Source organism: Pan paniscus, chromosome 3 (genome assembly GCF_029289425.2).
Source record: "Pan paniscus chromosome 3, NHGRI_mPanPan1-v2.0_pri, whole genome shotgun sequence".
Taxonomy (NCBI): Eukaryota; Metazoa; Chordata; class Mammalia; order Primates; family Hominidae; genus Pan; species Pan paniscus.
This window is the reverse complement of record NC_073252.2, coordinates 143,233,469-143,251,971: the sequence shown is the minus strand read 5'-3', so window position 1 is coordinate 143,251,971 and position 18,503 is coordinate 143,233,469. Positions and strand designations below refer to the sequence as shown.

General features: G+C 38.3%; 1 protein-coding gene across 2 annotated transcripts; it reads right to left on the bottom strand.

Annotated features, from left to right (window-relative positions):
* Positions 1–206: 206 nt before the first annotated feature.
* On the bottom strand, positions 207–1,810 carry LOC100987550 (reticulon-3-like). Of its 2 annotated transcripts, XM_014344750.4 has the most exons (2): positions 1,193–1,810; positions 207–1,133 (listed from the first exon to the last, which is right to left on the bottom strand). In XM_014344750.4, exons 1-2 carry the CDS (start codon positions 1,793–1,795, stop codon positions 1,011–1,013), a joined length of 726 nt encoding a protein of 241 aa, XP_014200236.2. In that variant the 5' UTR covers positions 1,796–1,810; the 3' UTR covers positions 207–1,010. The 2 variants fall into 2 exon arrangements, with proteins under 2 accessions (XP_014200236.2, XP_034815087.1); XM_034959196.3 differs by having other exon boundaries at positions 207–1,810.
* Positions 1,811–18,503: the final 16,693 nt, after the last annotated feature.

The following is an 18,503-nucleotide window of genomic DNA, read 5'->3' as shown; positions in this document are numbered from 1 at the left end:
AACAAACTTGCCCCCAGATGGGAATCGGAGATTTGAATCTCAGGAAAAGATCAAGAAAAGAGCAACTGGGAAAAGATCAAGAAAAAAAGGCTTTCTGTATTTCACCTCTTGAGAATGTTCCCCCCCAGACTGAGATAGGATCACAATAACTCAATAAATGAGGAGCCCACATGCAGGTTATTTTTTCTCTAACAAGTTTACAGCAGTGCACAGCAGTTACAGACATTTATTTTATAATAAGAAAAGTACAACCATATTTATTAAACTTGAGGTGGGCAGGGGAGAGGGAGGAAAGCACATTCGGGAACGAGTTCTCAAACTAACGCTTAGAACTGATGTCCAGTGATGTAGAAACCACTTTCCCAAATGGCGGAGCCTTTCCTTCCCTGGGGATAGTGGCAGAGGGAGTGACGGCCACTGCAGCATTCCTGCTGACTCCCTCTCAGTCCCACTTTCCATTTCTATTCTTTTCTATCAGATGGCATTCTTGGAATCAGGAATTATCACTATCACTTGTAAGTTATTCATCAAGTTGAAAGTTAAATCATTAAAGAAAAGGAGTATCAGGAGTAGCTGCTCACATTGTGGGGCAGGAAGATAGGATTTGAGGGCTGCAAAAAAAAAACCAAGGAAGGTATTACACTCCTGTCCCCAAATAATTTTTTCATAAGTTAATCATTACTTCTTAAGGGCAAAACTATAATGGATAGCTGAGTAAGACTAGTGCTGAAAACTGGATAGAAGGACCCAGAGGTGTTCTATCTTTCATTTTCTCTTTTACCTCCAATCTTTCCCCTTTCAAGCTACAGGTAAAGGTTCTACCACCATTAAGGTGTTGACTTATCCTATGAATTTGATTCTTTCTTCTTCTGAGTTCTAAGACAGTTCTTTTATCAGTCCATCAATTTTTGTGCTTGATACTGAGGGTTAAAGGGAAAGGATAGGAGAAAACACCAAATTAAAAAAAAAAGCTTGGAATGCAGGCTCAAGCTGACACTGAGTATGTTCGTTCACAGTACAAGTAACGACGTTATAATTATTAAATGGTGTTTTACTAACTGTTGCATTTCTGGTTTCCATGTACTTATTCTGCCTTTTTTTTGGCGATTCCAGGGAGTTTTGCTTGGATCTTTTCAACAATTGACTTGGTCTGATCTCGGGCGATGCCAACATAGTGATCAATCTGGGTCTTGTACTTCTCATAGACAATCAGGACACTGAAAATGAGCAGTTCAGCAAGAATTAGAAGGGTGATTCCGTTAAAAACAGCACCAACATAGCTCATCAGCCACATGAAGACAGCCAGCTTCAAGGAGTCAACCAGATCTTCTACCAGAAAGAGACGAATAATGAGTTTCAGGGCCCTGTTGATGTGCACCATGGCAGCATTCATGTAATTATGGAAAGCTTCCGAGGACAGAGTAATGTCTACGTCCAGGTAGGCTTTGAATGGATGGCCTTCTTCGGACTTCTGTACAGCTTGGATGATGGACTTGTAGATCCTGAAGCTGATGGTGACAGAGAGAAGAGCCAGGATGAGGTAAGAAACCACACTGATGACACTGAAAGCTGCCAGGGAAAGCAGCATGATCAGTGTGGTGGCAAAGACAAACCCAGTCTTCTTCACATCTCTCCAGAAAATCAGATCGTGAACCGCACAGGAGGAGCTGCAGCTCTTCGTCCCCAGGGCGGGGCAGGCTCCTGGGCTTCCACTGCTGCCGGGCGTGGACGTCTCGGCTCTGGAGGATGATGAGGGGATGGAAGGGGACTGAGTGGCCGCCGATGGCTCCGCCATGGCTACGTGAGCGAGGGTGGGAGAAGGGTGAAAAGAGATACAGGGTGGGAGAGAGGGAGGGGAAATAGGATAATCCCGCAACTGGCTTGCTCAAGTCCCTTTACTCCACCTGCTCTGAGGACAGACTCCGACAGACTGACTCAGCCGAGTGCAGCTAGAGGGCTGCAACATTGTTAAAGAAAAGAATTTTCAACCCAGAATTTCATATCCAGCCAAACTAAGCTTCATAAGTGAAGGAGAAATAAAATACTTTACAGACAAGCAAATGCTGAGAGATTTTGTCACTACCAGGCCTGCCCTAAAAGAGCTCCTGAAGGAAGCACTAAACATGGAAAGGAACAACCGGTACCAGCCACTGCAAAAACATGCCAAATTGTAAAGACCATCAAGGCTAGGAAGAAACTGCATCAACTAAGGAGCAAAATAACCAGCTAACATCATAACAACTGGATCAAATTCACACATAACAATACTAACCTTAAATGTAAATGGGCTAAATGCTCCAATTAAAAGGCACAGACTGGCAAATTGGATAAAAAGTCAAGACCCATCAGTGTGCTGTATTCAGGAAACCCATCTCACGTGCAGAGACACATATAGACTCAAAATGAAGGGATGGAGGAAGATCTACCAAGCAAATGGAAAACAAAAAAAGGCAGGGGTTGCAATCCTAGTCTCTGATAAAACAGACTTTAAACCAACAAAGAGCAAAAGAGACAAAGAAGGCCATTACATAATGGTAAAGGGATCAATTCAACAAGAAGAGCTAACTATCCTAAATATATATGCACCCAATAGAGGAGCACACAGATTCATAAAGCAAGTCCTTAGTGACCTACAAAGAAACTTAGACTCCCACACGATAATAATGGGAGACTTTAACACCCCACTGTCAACATTAGACAGATCAACGAGACAGAAAGTTAACAAGGATATCCAGGAATTGAACTGAGCTCTGCACCAAGTGGACCTAATAGACATCTACAGAACTCTCCATCCCAAATCAACAGAATATGCATTCTTTTCAGCACCACAGCACACCTATTCCAAAATTGACCACATACTTGGAAGTAAAGCACTCCTCAGCAAATGTAAAAGAACAGAAATTATAACAAACTATCTCTCAGACCACAGTGCAATCAAACTAGAACTTAGGATTAAGAAACTCACTCAAAACCACTCAACTACATGGAAACTGAACAACCTGCTCCTGAATGACTACTGAAGGCAGAAATAAAGGTGTTCTTTGAAACCAACGAGAACAAAGACACAACATACCAGAATCTCTGGGACACATTCAAAGCAGTGTGTAGAGGGAAATTTATAGCACTAAATGGCCACAAGAGAAAGCAGGAAAGATCTAAAACTGACACCCTGACATCACAATTAAAAGAACTAGAGAAGCCAGAGCAAACACATTCAAAAGCTAGCAGAAAACAAGAAATAACTAAGATCAGAGCAGAACTGAGGGACACAAAAAACCCTTCAAAAAATCAATGAGTCCAGGAGCTGTTTTTTTTAAAAGATCAACAAAATTGAGAGACTGCTAGCAAGACTAATAAAGAAGAAAAGAGAGAAGAATCAAATAGACGCAATAAAAAATGACAAAGGGGATATCACCACCGATCCCACAGAAATACAAACTACCATCAGAGAATACTATAAACACCTCTACACAAATAAACTAGAAAGTCTAGAAGAAATGGATAAATTCCTGGACAGATACACCCTCTCAAGACTAAACCAGGAAGAAGTTGAATCTCTGAATAGACCAATAACAGGCTCTGAAATTGAGGCAATAATTAATAGCTTACCAACCAAAAAAAGTCCAGGACCAGATGGATTCACAGCCCAATTCTACCAGAGGTACAAGAAGGAGTTGGTACCATTCCTTCTGAAACTATGCCAATCAATAGAAAAAGAGGAAATCCTCCCTAACTCATTTGATGAGGCCAGCATCATCCTGATACCAAAGCCTGGCAGAGACACAACAAAAAAAGAGAATTTTAGACCAATATCCTTGATGAACATTGATGCAAAAATCCTCAATAAAATACTGGTAAACTGAATCCAGCAACACATCAAAAAGCTTATCCACCATGATCAAGTGGGCTTCATCCCTGGGATACAAGGCTGGTTCAACATATGAAAATCAATAAACATAATCCAGCATATAAACAGAACCAAAGGCAAAAACCACATGATTATCTCAATAGATGCAGAAAAGGCCTTTGACAAAATTCAACAACCCTTCATGCTAAAAACTCTCAATAAATTAGGTATTGATGGGACATATCTCAAAATAATAAGAGCTATCTATGACAAACTCACAGCCAATATCATACTGAATGGACAAAAACTGGAAGCATTCCCTTTGAAAACTGACACAAGACAAGGATGCCCTCTCTCACCACTCCTATTCAACATAGTGTTGGAAGTTCTGGCCAGGGCAATCAGACAGGAGAAGGAAATAAAGGGCATTCAGTTAGGAAAAGAGGAAGTCAAATTGTCCCTGTTTGCAGATGTCATGATTGTTTATCTAGAAAACCCCATCGTCTCAGCCCAAAATCTCCTTAAGCTGATAAGCAACTTCAGCAAAGTCTCAGGATCTCAAAATCAATGTGCAAAAATCACAAGTGTTCTTATACACCAATAACAGACAAACAGCCAGCCAAATCATGAGTGAACACTCATTCACAATTGCTTCAAAGAGAATAAAATACCTAGGAATCCAACTTACAAGGGATGTGAAGGACCTCTTCAAGGAGAACTACAAACCACTGCTCAATGAGATAAAAGAGGATACAAACAAATGGAAGAACATTCCATGCTCATGGGTAGGAAGAATCAATATCGTGAAAAAGATCATACTGCCCAAGGTAATTTATAGATTCAATGCCATCCCCATCAAGTTACCAATGACTTTCTTCACAGAATTGGAAAAAACTAAAGTTTATATGGAACCAAAAAAGAGCCTGCATCACCAAGTCAATCCTAAGCCAAAAGAACAAAGCTGGAGGCATCATGCTACCTGACTTCAAACTATACTGCAAGGCTACAGTAACCAAAACAGCATGGTACTGCTACCAAAACAGAGATATAGACCAATGGAACAGAACAGAGCCCTCAGAAATAATGCCACATATCTACAACTATCTGATCTTTGACAAACCTGACAAAAACAAGAAATGGGAAAAGGATTCCCTATTTAATAAATGGTGCTGGGAAAACTGGCTAGCCATATGGAGAAAGCTGAAACTGGATCCCTTCCTTACACCTTATACAAAAATTAATTCAAGATGGATTAAAGACTTACATGTTAGACCTAAAACCATAAAAACCCTAGAAGAAAACCTAGGCAATACCATTCAGGACATAGGCATGGGCAAGGACTTCATGTCTAAAACACCAAAAGCAATGGAACAGAAGCCAAAATTGACAAATGGGATCTAATTAAACTAAAGAGCTTCTGCACAGCAAAAGAAACTACCATCAGAGTGAACAGGCAACCTACAGAATGGGATAAAATTTTTTCAAACTACTCATCTGACAAAGGGCTAGTATCCAGAATCTACAATGAACTCAAACAAATTTACAAGAAATTTGTTTGATATCCATCGACAAGTGGGCGAAGGATATGAACAGACACTTCTCAAAGGAAGACATTTATGCAGCCAACAGACACATGAAAAAATGCTCATCATCACTGGCCATCAGAGAAATGCAAATCAAAACCACAATAAGATACCATCTCACACCATTTAGAATGGTGATCATTAAAAAGTCAGGAAACAGCAGGGGCTGAAGAGGATGTGGAGAAATAGGAACAGTTTTACACTGTTGGTGGAACTGTAAACTAGTTCAACCATTGTGGAAGTCAGTGTGGTGATTCCTCAGGGATCTAGAACTAGAAATACCATTTGACCCAGCCATCCCATTACTGGGTATATACCCAAAGGATTATAAATCATGCTGCTATAAAGACACATGCACACGTATGTTTATTGCAGCACTATTCACAATAGCAAAGACTTGGAACCAACCCAAATGTCCAACAACGATAGACTGGATTAAGAAAATGTGGCACATATATACCATGGAATACTATGCAGCCATAAAAAATGATGAGTTCGTGTCCTTTGTAGGGACATGGATGAAGCTGGAAACCATCATTCTCAGCAAACTATCACAAGGACAAAAAACCAAACACCACATGTTCTCACTCATAGGTGGGAACTGAACAATGAGAACATATGGACACAGGAAGGGGGACAACACACCGGGGACTGTTGTGGGGTCGGGGGAGGGGGGAGGGATAGCATTAGCAGATATACCTAATGCTAAATGATGAGTTAATGGGTGCAGCACACCAACATGGCACATGTATACATATGTAACAAACCTGCACGTTGTGCACATGTACCCTAAAACTTAAAGTAAAATAATAATAATAAAAGAAAAAAAAGAATATGTGATAATAATCTAGGTTTTTCTTTTCTTTCAATTGAAGAAAACATATTTACCCGTCCTCTCCTGTTCAAAGAGGATATATTTTCCCCTGTTTTCTGACGTTCTTTGTGTTCATAGTTGGTGTCTGAAAAACTTCATTTAATGGTAGGTAAAAGAGCCCACTTGGGGAGTTGGCAAAATGGCAGATTCACTGTCTCTATTCTTTGGTTCCTGTGCGAGGCAATTGTGGTGTAGTCTCAAGGACACTGGATTGGAGTCAGAAGATCTATCCCACTTAACTGTACCATACACTATCTCTGTGACCTAGAGCCAGTCTACCCCCACCCTCAACTTTCATATTCATAAAATGAAGAAATCCTCAAAAATGTTGCTCTTTCTCTCTCCTGGTCTTTATTCAGTTAACTTATTACCCGTAAGTATCTTTCTCTTTGAGACCTTACCAGTATTTTCTACCTAAAGTTTCACTCTATCCCAACCAAACTCTTCCTATGTCCTTTATCATATTGGTATGCATTTTACTTTTTAAAAATAATCTAGTTTACTGTGTCTTTTCTATAAATCCCTGAAGGAAGCAATTCTGGTATATATTGTTCAGTGCTGTGTTCCCAATTCTGCAAACAGTTTGGCATAGAGCAGACATTAAAAAAGTATGTGTTGAACGATGGATTGAATACTTTTATACAGCCGAAATTTACCTTTTTTTTCTTTTTTCTTTTTTTTTCTTCCTTTTTTTTTTTGAGACAGGGCTTGCTCTGTCACCCAGGCTGAAGTACAGTGGTGCGATCTTGGCTTACAGGTAGAGGTTGCAACCTCTACCTCCTGGGCTCAAGTTATCCTCCCACCTCAGCCTCCTGAGTAGCTAGGACTACAGCCACTCTATTTAAGGAAGCGGTGTTATATGCAATTTCATCCTATGCTTTTGTTACTACCTTTCTAATATTGGTGACATGTTGGGAAATTGAATCATGGGTAAATTTTCATCTTCTGTTTAATAATCACAGTTCTCAGGGAAGGAGGGTATAATTACTCCTGATGACTACCTTGCTTAAACATTCTTTTCAGAAATGGGATTATCTCAAAGACTGCATGAGTTGAAACCATGAAAATGTTTTTCTACTATCAGCAGTATCAAGCGGATTCTGTGTATAGTACAGGTGTACCTTGGAGATATGGCAGGTTTGCTTTTGGACCACCGTATTGCAATAAAGTGAGTCACACGAATTTTTTGGTCTTTCAGTGCATATAAAAATTATATTTACACTATACTGTAGTTCATGAAATGTATGTTTAAGAATAAACTCAAACTATGTTTTTTCTTTGCTCTCACACCAGCACAACAATCAACACAGAAGACTTCTGTGACCAAATGTGTGTGGGGGGGTGGGGGGAGCAAGTGGGGGGTGGGAGTAACAAGGGCTATGGGAGTTATAGGCCAAGAACCATGGACACAAACATAAAGTAAAGCACATATACATATGTATAATATCACTGTGGCAGCAGCATTATGTCTAAGAAAGCAAGGAACAGTGTATAGTGCTCAGGTGATGGGAGCACCCAAATCTCACAAATCACCACTAAGGAGCTTATTCATGTAACCAAATACCACCTGTTCCCAACAAACTTATGGAAATAAAAAAAATTTAAGAAAAGCAATGTACATACCTTAATTTAAAGATAAATTATTGCTAAAAACTTGCTAATGATCATTGGAGCCTTCAGCAAGCCATAATCTTTTTGCTGGTGGAGGCTTCGTGCCTTGATGTTGATGGCTGCTGACTGATTAGGGTGGTGGTTGATAAAGGCTGGGGTGGCTGTGACAATTTCTTTTTCTTTTTTTTTAAATGGAGTCTCGCTTTTGTTGCTCAGGCTGGAGTGCAATGGTGCGATCTCAGCTCACTGCAACCTCTGCCTCCTGAGTTCAAGCAATTCTCCTGCCTCAGCCTCCTGAGTAGCTGGGATTACAGGTGCCTGCCACCATGTCCAGCTACTTTTTTGCATTTTTAGTAGAGACAGGGTTTCACAATGTTGGCCAGTCTGGTCTCAAACCCATGACCTCAGGTGATCCACCCACCTCGGCCCCCCAAAGAGCTGGGATTACAGACGTGAGCCACCGAGCCCAGCCAGCAATTTCTTAAGATAAGACAACAATGAAGGTTGCCACATTGATTGATTCTTCCTTCATGAAAGATTTCTCTGTAGCATGTGATGCTATTTGATAGCATTTTACCCACAGGAGAACTTCTTTAAAAATTGGAATCCATCCTCTCAAACTTTGACGCTGCTTTGGTTACTAAGTTTATGTAATAGTCTAAATTCTTTGTTGTCATTTTAAAAATGTTCACAGCATCCTCACCAGGAGTAGATTTCATCTCAAGAAACCACTTTCTTTGCTCATCCATAAGAAGCAACTCTTCATCCATTAAAGTTTCATCATGAGATTGCAGGAATTCAGTCAAATCTTCAGGCTCCACTTCAAATACTAGTTCTTGTGCTATTTCCGTCACTTCTGCAGTGACTTCTTTCCCTGAAATCTTAAACCCCTCAAACTCATCCATGAGGGTGGGAATCAATTTCTTCCAAACTCCTGTTAATGTTGATGTTTTGACCTCCTCATATAAATCATGAAAATTCTTAATGGCATCTAGAATGGTAAATCCTTTATGGAAGATTTTCAATTTACTTTGCTCAGATCCATCAGAAGAATCACTATCTATGGTAGCTCTAGCCTTACAAAATGTATTTCTTAAATAACAAGACTGAAAGTCAAAATTACTCCTTGATCCATGGGCTGTGGAATGGATGTTTTGTTAGCAGACACAAAACCAACATTAATCTCCTTGTACATCTCTATCAGAGCTCGTGGGTGACCAGGTGCATTGCCAATGAGTAGTAATATTTTGAAATAAATCTTCTTTTCTCAGCAGTAGGTCTCAACTGTGGGATTAAAATACTTGGTAAACCAGGCTGTAAACAGATGTGCTGTCATCCAGGCTTTGTTGTTCCATTTATAGAGCACAGGTAGAATAGATTTAGCATAATTCTTAAGGGCCCTAAGGTTTTTGAAATGGCAAATGAACATTGGCTTCAATTTAAAGTCACCAGCTCCATTAGCCCCTAACAAGATGGTCAGCCTGTCTTTTGAAGGTTCGAATCCAGGCATTGACTTCTCTCTAGCTCCTTATTCAAGTCCTAGATAGCATCTTCCTCCAATAAAAGGTTGTTTTGTACATTGAAAATCTGTGCTTTAGTGTAGCTACCTTCATCAATTATCTTAGCTAGATATTCTGGATAACTTGCTGCAGCTTCTCCATTAGTACTTGCTGCTTCACCTTGCTCTTTTATGTTATGGAGACAACTTCTTTCCTTAAGTCTCATGATTGAACCTCTGCCAGCTTCAGACTTTTCTTCTGCTGTTTCCTCACCTCTGTCAGCCTTAATAGATTTGAAGAGATTAAGGACCTGGCTCTGGATTAGGCTTTCGCTTAAGGGAATGTTGTGGCTGGCTTGATCTTCTATCCAGACCACTCAAACTTTCTCTCTTATCATCAAGAAGCCTCTTTTGCTTTCTTGTCATTTGTTCATTCACTGGAATAGCACTTTTAATTTCCTTGAAGAACTTTTTCTTTGCATTCACAACTTGGCTAACCGTTTGGCATAAGAGGTCTAGCTTTTAGCCTATTTCATCCTTCTATGTGCCTTCTTCCCCAAGCTTAATCATTTCTAGCTTTTGATTTAAAGTGAGAGATGTGAAATTTTTCCTTCACTTGAACACTTAGAGATTATTAATTAGCCCAATTTCACTATTGTTGATTGTCCAGGAATAGGGAGGCCTGAGGAGAGGGAGAGAGATGGGAAACGGGTGGTGGAGTAGTCAAGGACACACATAACATTTATCGATTCAGTTCACTGTCTTACATGGGTGTGGTTTGTGGCATGCCAAAACAATTAGAATAGTAACATCAAAAATCACTGAGCACAGATCACCATAATCGATATAATAATATTGAAAAAATATTTGAAATATTGCAAGAATTACCAAAATGTGATGCGGAGACATGAAGTGAACACGTGCTGTTGGAAAAACGGTGCCAATAGGCTTGCTTGACACAGTGTTGCCACAAACCTCCAATTTATTAAAAATGCAATATTTGCAAAGTGCAATAAAGCAAAGCACAATCAAATGAGGCATACGTGTACATGCTTGTGAGTATAGTATTAGGGTAGTCACACAACAGCATACGTTAATTAAATAACTATCTGGAATTCAGGCACCAGGAGACAGTGTGATAATGAAATATAGCTCTTTAGCTAGGTGTCAGAAATAGTGATCTTGCATCGTGAACCAAGAATTGTTATTATACTACTAATTAACTCTGTGAAATTGGCTTAATTTTTATACCTGTTGAGCCTTAGTTTGTACACATAAAGAGTGGAAGGTTTCTGTTTTGTTTGTTTTTACTCTTCAGGATCTGCCATCCTACAAAGCACAAGGGCAACAGCCTGATGTAGCATTCACACATCCACTGGACTTCGTTTCTACTTTTGCACAATGGAGCAGTCATTTCCTAAGAGCCCCAGGTTAGCCACAATCACATCCAACTGAAAAGCCAGGAGAATAGGTACTTGGCAAGCACGCTAAAATTAAGCGAATTTGATGGAGCTTATTCAAATATGGTAGTGTCCTTCATGCACTTGGAAGTTAAGTTTAAAGTCCTTTTAATTTTATTTATTTCTGCAAAAGAATGATGACATTAACATCTTGGAAAATGCCACAGTGGTGGTTTTTAAATTGGATTTTAACTTTATAAATTACAAGTGTTTGAAATCTTGAAGTCCTCCAGTATTAGAATTCCTATATCTCTTCCTTCTCCTACCCCCAAAATGTAAAATTTTTGATGTAGGATTTTTCATTTGTGGCCAAAAGTTCTGACGTTGCTTTACTATTATTAGAGATTGGATCAGGTGATCTCATACTTAAAGAGGAATGCCACATAGGACACTGGAAGGACAACTTTTCTACTTTAATGATGTTAGATTCCATTATTAAAGAAAAGAGAAAGAGCTGACACTTAAAAGCCAATAATTCAATTTCTAACTGTTTTTAAGAAAAGTAGATGTAGTTTTTTAGAAGAGTTTTAGATTTACAAAAAAATTGAGCAGATAGTACAGAAAGTTCCCATATGGAGAGTCCTCACCCCATTTTCCTCTGTTATTAATCTCTTACGTTAGTATGGTACCTCAATTACCACTAATGAACAAATACTGGAACATTATTATTAATTAAAGCCCATAGCTTATTCAGATTTTCTTATTTTTTGTCCTAGTATCCTTTTCTTATTTCAATATACCATCTTACATTTAGTTCTATGTCTCCTTAGGCTTCTCTTGGCTGTGAGTTTCTTAGCCTTACCTAATTTTTGATGACATTGACAGCTGTGAGGGGTATTGGTCAGGATTACGGTAGGATGTTCCTTAATGGGAACTTGTCCAGTGTTTTTCTCATAATTAGATAGTTTCAGTTTTTGGAAGGAAGATCACAAAGTTAAAATACTTGTTAATCATATTATACTATCTACATGACTTATTAATATGACTGTTGATATTGACCTCAATTACCTAGCTCAATTAGTGTTTTTCAGTTTTTCTCCACTGTGAAGTTACTCTTTTCATCTATCTTTCTATACTGCACTCTTTGGATGGGAGACAATATGTGCATCCTATATTTCAGGAGTGAGGAGTCATGATCCCCCTATATTAGGAAGAAGTATCTACCTAATTTATTTGGAATTCTTCATAGAAGACTTGTCTCTTCTTCCTCAATCATTAATTTATCCAATCATTTATTTGGATCACTATGGACTCATGGATATTTATTTTATACTTTGAGTTACAATCCTATAATACTTCATATATCATATTGCCCAAATTATTCAGGCTTTGGCCATTGAGAGCTCTTCAATTGGCGCCTATGTTACTTCAACATACTGCCGTCATTAGGGTTTGTTTGTTTTTTCCTTTTTGAGCACTTTCTTACTTTCTGGCACTACAAGGTATTCCTGACTCATGTATTTCCTGCCCAAGTCCTAGAATCAGCCATTTCTTCAATAAGCCCTTGTTTTTTTTATCAGAGAATAGTACTAGAAACCAAGATCTGGGTCCTATGTGTGCTCGTTGCTACTGGGGTGTTGTTTCTTTTAAGTCCTCTCAGCCAACAAAGCATTGGATTGTTTGTGTGTGTGTGCTAACCATGTATATAAACATATCTATAAGTATTTATTTGTGTAATAATTTGGATATATATTAAGTTAAACATGAGTTCTTCCTGATGTTCCCACTCTAATCTATTACCACATGGATCATTATAACCTCCTTTCTTGTGTATCTAAAAGCTTCCACCTCAACAGTGAAAAACCTGGCTTTCATCACCTGCCATTGAGTTACTTAATTGTTCAGTTCCAGTATACATATATAGGAATGTCAGAATTGTTAACCTATGCTCCCACGGGAGGCAACAGTATCAACTAGAGGACAGTGTTTATGTGCAGTTTCTTTTGCCTTCAGTTTTATAGACTGGATTCATTTCTGAAGTTACTTAGGTCAATACGTTTTCCCCCAGCCCCTTCAGTGAGGTTATTTTGCACATTTTGTAATTCAGATGGATTCTGTTGTCACAGTCTGCATTCTTTTCTGGGATCATCAACCTCCAAAATGATGCTTTAGTATGCCTACGTTAAGGTTTATGTTCTATGTTAACATAAGGGTAAGCTTTATGTTGTACAGTTCTATGGGTTTGGACAAACACATCATATTGTATATTCACCATTGCAGCATCATACAAAATAGTTTTACCACCCTTCCTTTACTTATCTTTCCCCTTTTCCCCCTAAACCCCTGGCAACCACTGATCTTTTTATTGTATTTATAGTTTTGCCTTTTTAAAATGTCATTTAGTTGGAATCATACAGTAAATAGTCTTTTCAAACTAGCTTCTTTCAATATGCATTTAGGGGTTGTCTATGTCTTTTCATTGTTTGATAGTGTCTTTCTTTTTATTGCTGAATAATATTTCATTGTATGAATGTACCACAGTTTATTTATTACCTACCGAAAAACATCTTGGTTGCTTCCAAGTTTAGGCAATTATGAATAAAACTGCTATAAACATCCCTGCAACAACTTTTTGTGTGGACATAAGTTTTCAACTCAATTAGGTAAATACTTGGGAGCATGATTACTGGATCATATAGTAAGAATATGTCAAGTATTGTAAGAAACTGCCAAACTGTCTTCAAGGTGGATGTATCATTTTAAATTCTCACCAGCAATGAATAAGTCCCATTTACTGTCAGTTGTTTTGATTTTAGCCATTCCGATAGGTGTGTAGGATATCCCACTGTTGATCGAATTTGCAGTTTTCTAATTACATATGATGTTGCACATCTATCTATTCACACAGTTATTTGCTGTCTTTATATTTTTTTGGTGAGATGTCTGTACAGATATTAGCCCATTTTAGTTTATTTTTTTAATATTAATTTTTGTGGGTATATAGTAGGTATATATAGCTATGGGGTATATGGGATATTTTGATACAGGCATACAATGTGTAATAATTGCATCAGGGTAAATAGGGTATCCATCACCTCAAGCATTTATCCTTTGTGTTACAAAGAATCCAATTATACTCAGTTATTTTTAAATGTACAATTAAATTACTATTGACTGTAGCCACTCTATTGTACTATCAAATACTAGATCTTATTCATTCTTTCTATTTTTTGTACTCATTAATCATCCTCCCTCCCCAACACCTCCTACTACCTGCCCCAGCCTCTGGTAACCACCCTTCACTCCATATCTCCATGAGTTCAATTGTTTTAATTTTGAGCTCCCACAAATAAGTGAGAACATGCAAAATTTGTCTTTCTGTGCTGGCTTATTTTATTTAACATAATGAACTCTGGTTCCATCCATGTTCTTGCAAATGACAGGATCACATTCCTTTTTATGGCTGAAAAATACTCCATTGTGTATGTTTACCACATTTTCTTTATCCATTCATCTGTCGATGAACTCTTAGGTTACTTCCAAATCTTGGCTGTTGTGAATAGTACTGCAATAAACATGAGAGTGCAGAAATCTCTTCAACACACTGATTTCCTTTCTTTGGGGTATAAACCTACCAGTGGGATTGCTGGCTCATATGGTAGCTCTATTTTTAGTTTTTGAGGAACCTCCAAACGGTTCTCCACAATGGTTGTACTAACTTACATTCCCACCAACAGTGTATGGGGGTTCTCTTTTCTCCACATTCCTGCCAGCATTTGTTATTGCCTGTCTTTTGGATAAAAGACACTTCAGCTGGGTGAGATGATATCTCATTTTCATAAACATGTTTGTCATTTGTTGTCTTCTTTCTTTTCTTTTTTTTTGAGATGGAGCTTTGCTCTATCGCCCAGGCTGGAGTGCAGTGGCATGATCTCGGCTCACTGCAACCTCTGCCTTCGGGGTCCAAGCAATTCTCCTGCCTCAGCCTCCCAGGTAGCTGGGATTGCAGGCACCCACCACCATACCTGGCTAATTTTTGTATTTTTAGTAGAGATGGGGTTTCACTATGTTGGCCAAGCTGGTCTTGAACTCCTGACCTCAAGTGATCTGCCTGCCTTAGCCTCTCAAAGTGCTGGGATTACAGGCATGAGCCACCATGCCTGGCCTGCGTGTCTTCTTTTGAGGAAGTTTGCTGACTTAAAAATCAGATTATTACCTCTAAGTTTTTTTGTCGTTATCAATTCTTTGGAATTTTCTAAATAATCAATCATGTCATCTGCAAACAAAACAATCTGATTTCTCCTTTCCCAATCCGTGTATCTTTTATTTCCTTTTCTTGTCTTACTGCACTTTCTAGGACTTCCAGTATGATGTTGAATAGGAGAGGAAACATTTTTGTCTTGATCCGATCTTAGGGAGAAGTCATCTGTTTCTCATCATTAAGTATGATGTTAGCCATGTTTTTTTATAATAGATGTTCTTTATCGAGTTGAGGAAGCTGTCTCTATTCTTAGTTTTCTGAGAGTTTTTATTTTGAACAGGTATTGTATTTTGTCAAGTTTTTTTTTTGCATCAGCTGATGTGACCATATAATTTTTCACCTTTAGCCTATTAATGTAATTAGTTAGATGAAATGATTGTCAAATGTTGAAGCAGCCTTGCATACCTGATATAAATCCCACTTGCTTGTGATGTATAATTCTTTATATACATTGTTGGATATGACTTGCTAATATTTTGTTGAGAATTTTTGCATCTATGTTTATGAAATATATTAGTCTGTAGTTGTCCCTACTTGTAATGTCTTTATGTGGTTTGGTATTAGGGTAATGGTGGCTTAATAAAATAAACTAGGAAGTGTTCCCTTCACTTTCAGTTTCTGGAAGAGATTGTAAAGAATTGGTATTATTTATTCCTTAGATATTTGGTAGAATTGGCAATGAAACTATCTGTGTCTGGTGCTTTCTTTTTTTCAGTTATTGGTTATTGATTTAATTTCTTTAGTAGATATAGTCTGTGATGGCTAATTTTATGTGCCAACTTGGCTAGACCATGGTATGCCCAGATATTTGTTCAAACATTATTCTGGGTGTTTTCATGAAAGTGTTTTTAATAAGATTAAAATTAAATCTATGAACTTTGAGGAAGGCAAATTGTCTTCCAAAGTCTCATCTAATCAGCTGAAGGGTGGAACAGAACAAAAAAACTGCCTACCCTAATCTAAGCAAGAGAGAGTTCTTCAGCAGACTGCCTTTGGATCTCACCTGCAACATTGGATCTTCCTGGCTCTACAGCAGATGACAATCAGACTAGAATGGCAGCATCAACTTTCCTGGGTCTCTAGCCTTCTTCTCCTCTTTGCAGATTTTGGACTTGCCAGGCCCCATAATTCCGTGAGCTAATTCCTTATAATCAATCATTCTCTTCTCTCTCTCTCTCTGTCTGTCTGTCTCCCTCCATAACAAAGTTCAGGATAATCTGAATAGTCCCATGTTACATAGGACTATTCAGATTATCTATTTCTTCCTATGTAAGTTTTGGTAGTTGTGGTCTTTCAAGGAATTAGTCCACCTAATCTAAGTGATCAAATTTATGGGCATAGGGTTATTAATAATATTCCTTAATTATCATTTTAGTGTCCATGGGATCAGTAGTTATGATCTCTCTTTCATTTCAGATATTGGCAATTTATGTCTTTTCTCTTTTATTCTTGGTTAGCTGGGCTAGAAGTTCATCTGTTTTATTGATCTTTCCAATGAACCAGCTTTTAGTTTCATTAATTTCTCTATTGATTTCTTGTTTTCAATTTCATTGATATTTGCTTTAATTTTTATTAGTTTTTTGTTGCTTTAGGTATAAATTGCTTTCTTTTTCTAGTTTCCTAAGGTGGAATCTTAGATTATTGATTTTAGATCCTTCTTTTTTCCTTCTCTTTTCTTTCTTTCTTTCTTTCTTTCTTTCTTTTTTTTTTTTTTTTTTTTTTTTTGACAAGGTTTGGCTCTGTCATCCAGGCTGGAGTGCAGTGGCACAATTTGGCTCACTGCAACCTTCATCTCCCAGACTCAACCATCCTCCCACCTCAGCCTCCCAAGTAGTTGAGACTATAGGTGCACACCACCACCCCCAGCTAGTTTGTGTATTTTTAGTAGAGATGAGGTTTTACCATGTTGCCCAGGCTGGTCTTGAACTCCTGGGCTCAAGCGACCTGCGTGCCTCAACCTCCCAAAGTACTGAGATTACAGGCATGAGCCACTGTGTCCGGCCTCCATTTTTTCTAATATATGCATTCAGTACTATAAATCTCCATCTAATTATTGCTTTTGCTGGATCCCACAAATTTTGATGTTGTATTTTTAATTTTCATTTGGTGCAAAATATTTTAAAATTTCTCTTGAGACTTCTTATTTGACTCATCTGTTACTTAGAAGTATATCATTTAATATCTAAATATTTTGGAATATTATAACTATCTCTCTGTTATTGATTTCAGATTTAATTCCACTCTGGTCTGAGAACATACTTTGTATGATTTCTATTCATTTAAATGTGTTTAGGTGTGTTTTATGACCCAGAATGTGGTTTATGTGGGTGAATGTTTTATGTAAGCCACCAATTCAATTTTAATTTAAAAAAATTAAAAGAGATTCAAAGTGAATTTACAGATTTAACAAGGTAAATGGAAGTTGAAATAGGATTATGTTAAGGGTTAACAGGTTTTAGGATGCTGTTACTTTAGTTGACTACAGTGCATAGCAGCAGTCCCCAACCTTTTTGGCACCAAGGAGTGGTTTCACAGAAGACAATTTTTCCATGAATCAGTGAGGGGCAGGGGATGGTTTCAGGATGATTCGAGTACATCGTTTATTGTGCATTTTATTTTAGTTATTATTACATTGTAATATATAATGAAATAATTATATAACTCACCATAATGCAGAATCAGTGGGAGCCCTGGGCTTGTTTTCCTGCAGCAAGACACTTCCATCTGCGGGTGATGGGAGACAGTGACAGATCATTAGGCAATACAGCCTCATAAGAAGTGGGCAACAGGCCGGGCATGGTGGCTCACGCCTGTAATCCCAGCAATTTGGGAGGCCAAAGCAGGCAGATCATTTGAGGTCAGGAGTTTGACACCAGCCTGGTCAACACGGTGAAACCCCGACTCTACTAAAAATACAAAAAAAAAAAAAATACAAAAAAAATTAGCCGGGTGTAGTGGTACATGTCTGTAGTCCCAGCAATCCATTTTGTTGTTGTTTGTTTATTTTTGGTTGGCAGCATCAACTTGTAAATATCTAGTATATTATCTATCCTCATATGTCCAATGACAATTTTGCCACAAGGATGATGAAAATAATGATTAATGCTTAGTGGTGACATAGGTTACAGGTGACTTTTCTTCACCAGGACTTCTTATTCCTATGACATTCCAGTCCTTCAGAAAAAGAAAATTCTAGCAGGAATAATCCAACCTTTGGCTCCATTTGTGGCAGGGCCAGCTTCCAGCGGGTTTGGCTGGCTGTCCTGGCTGGGCCTTTCATCTCCAAGGTCTCTAAGCAGACTGGCTTGGGTCCTCACCCTTGCAGACTCAGTGCTGGGAAAACAGACTTAAATCCTTTGTGTAAGTTCACTCAGAGATTCCACAAAATGGACTCAGGATCTGTAAAGACTCTTTTAAAAAAATGAATCT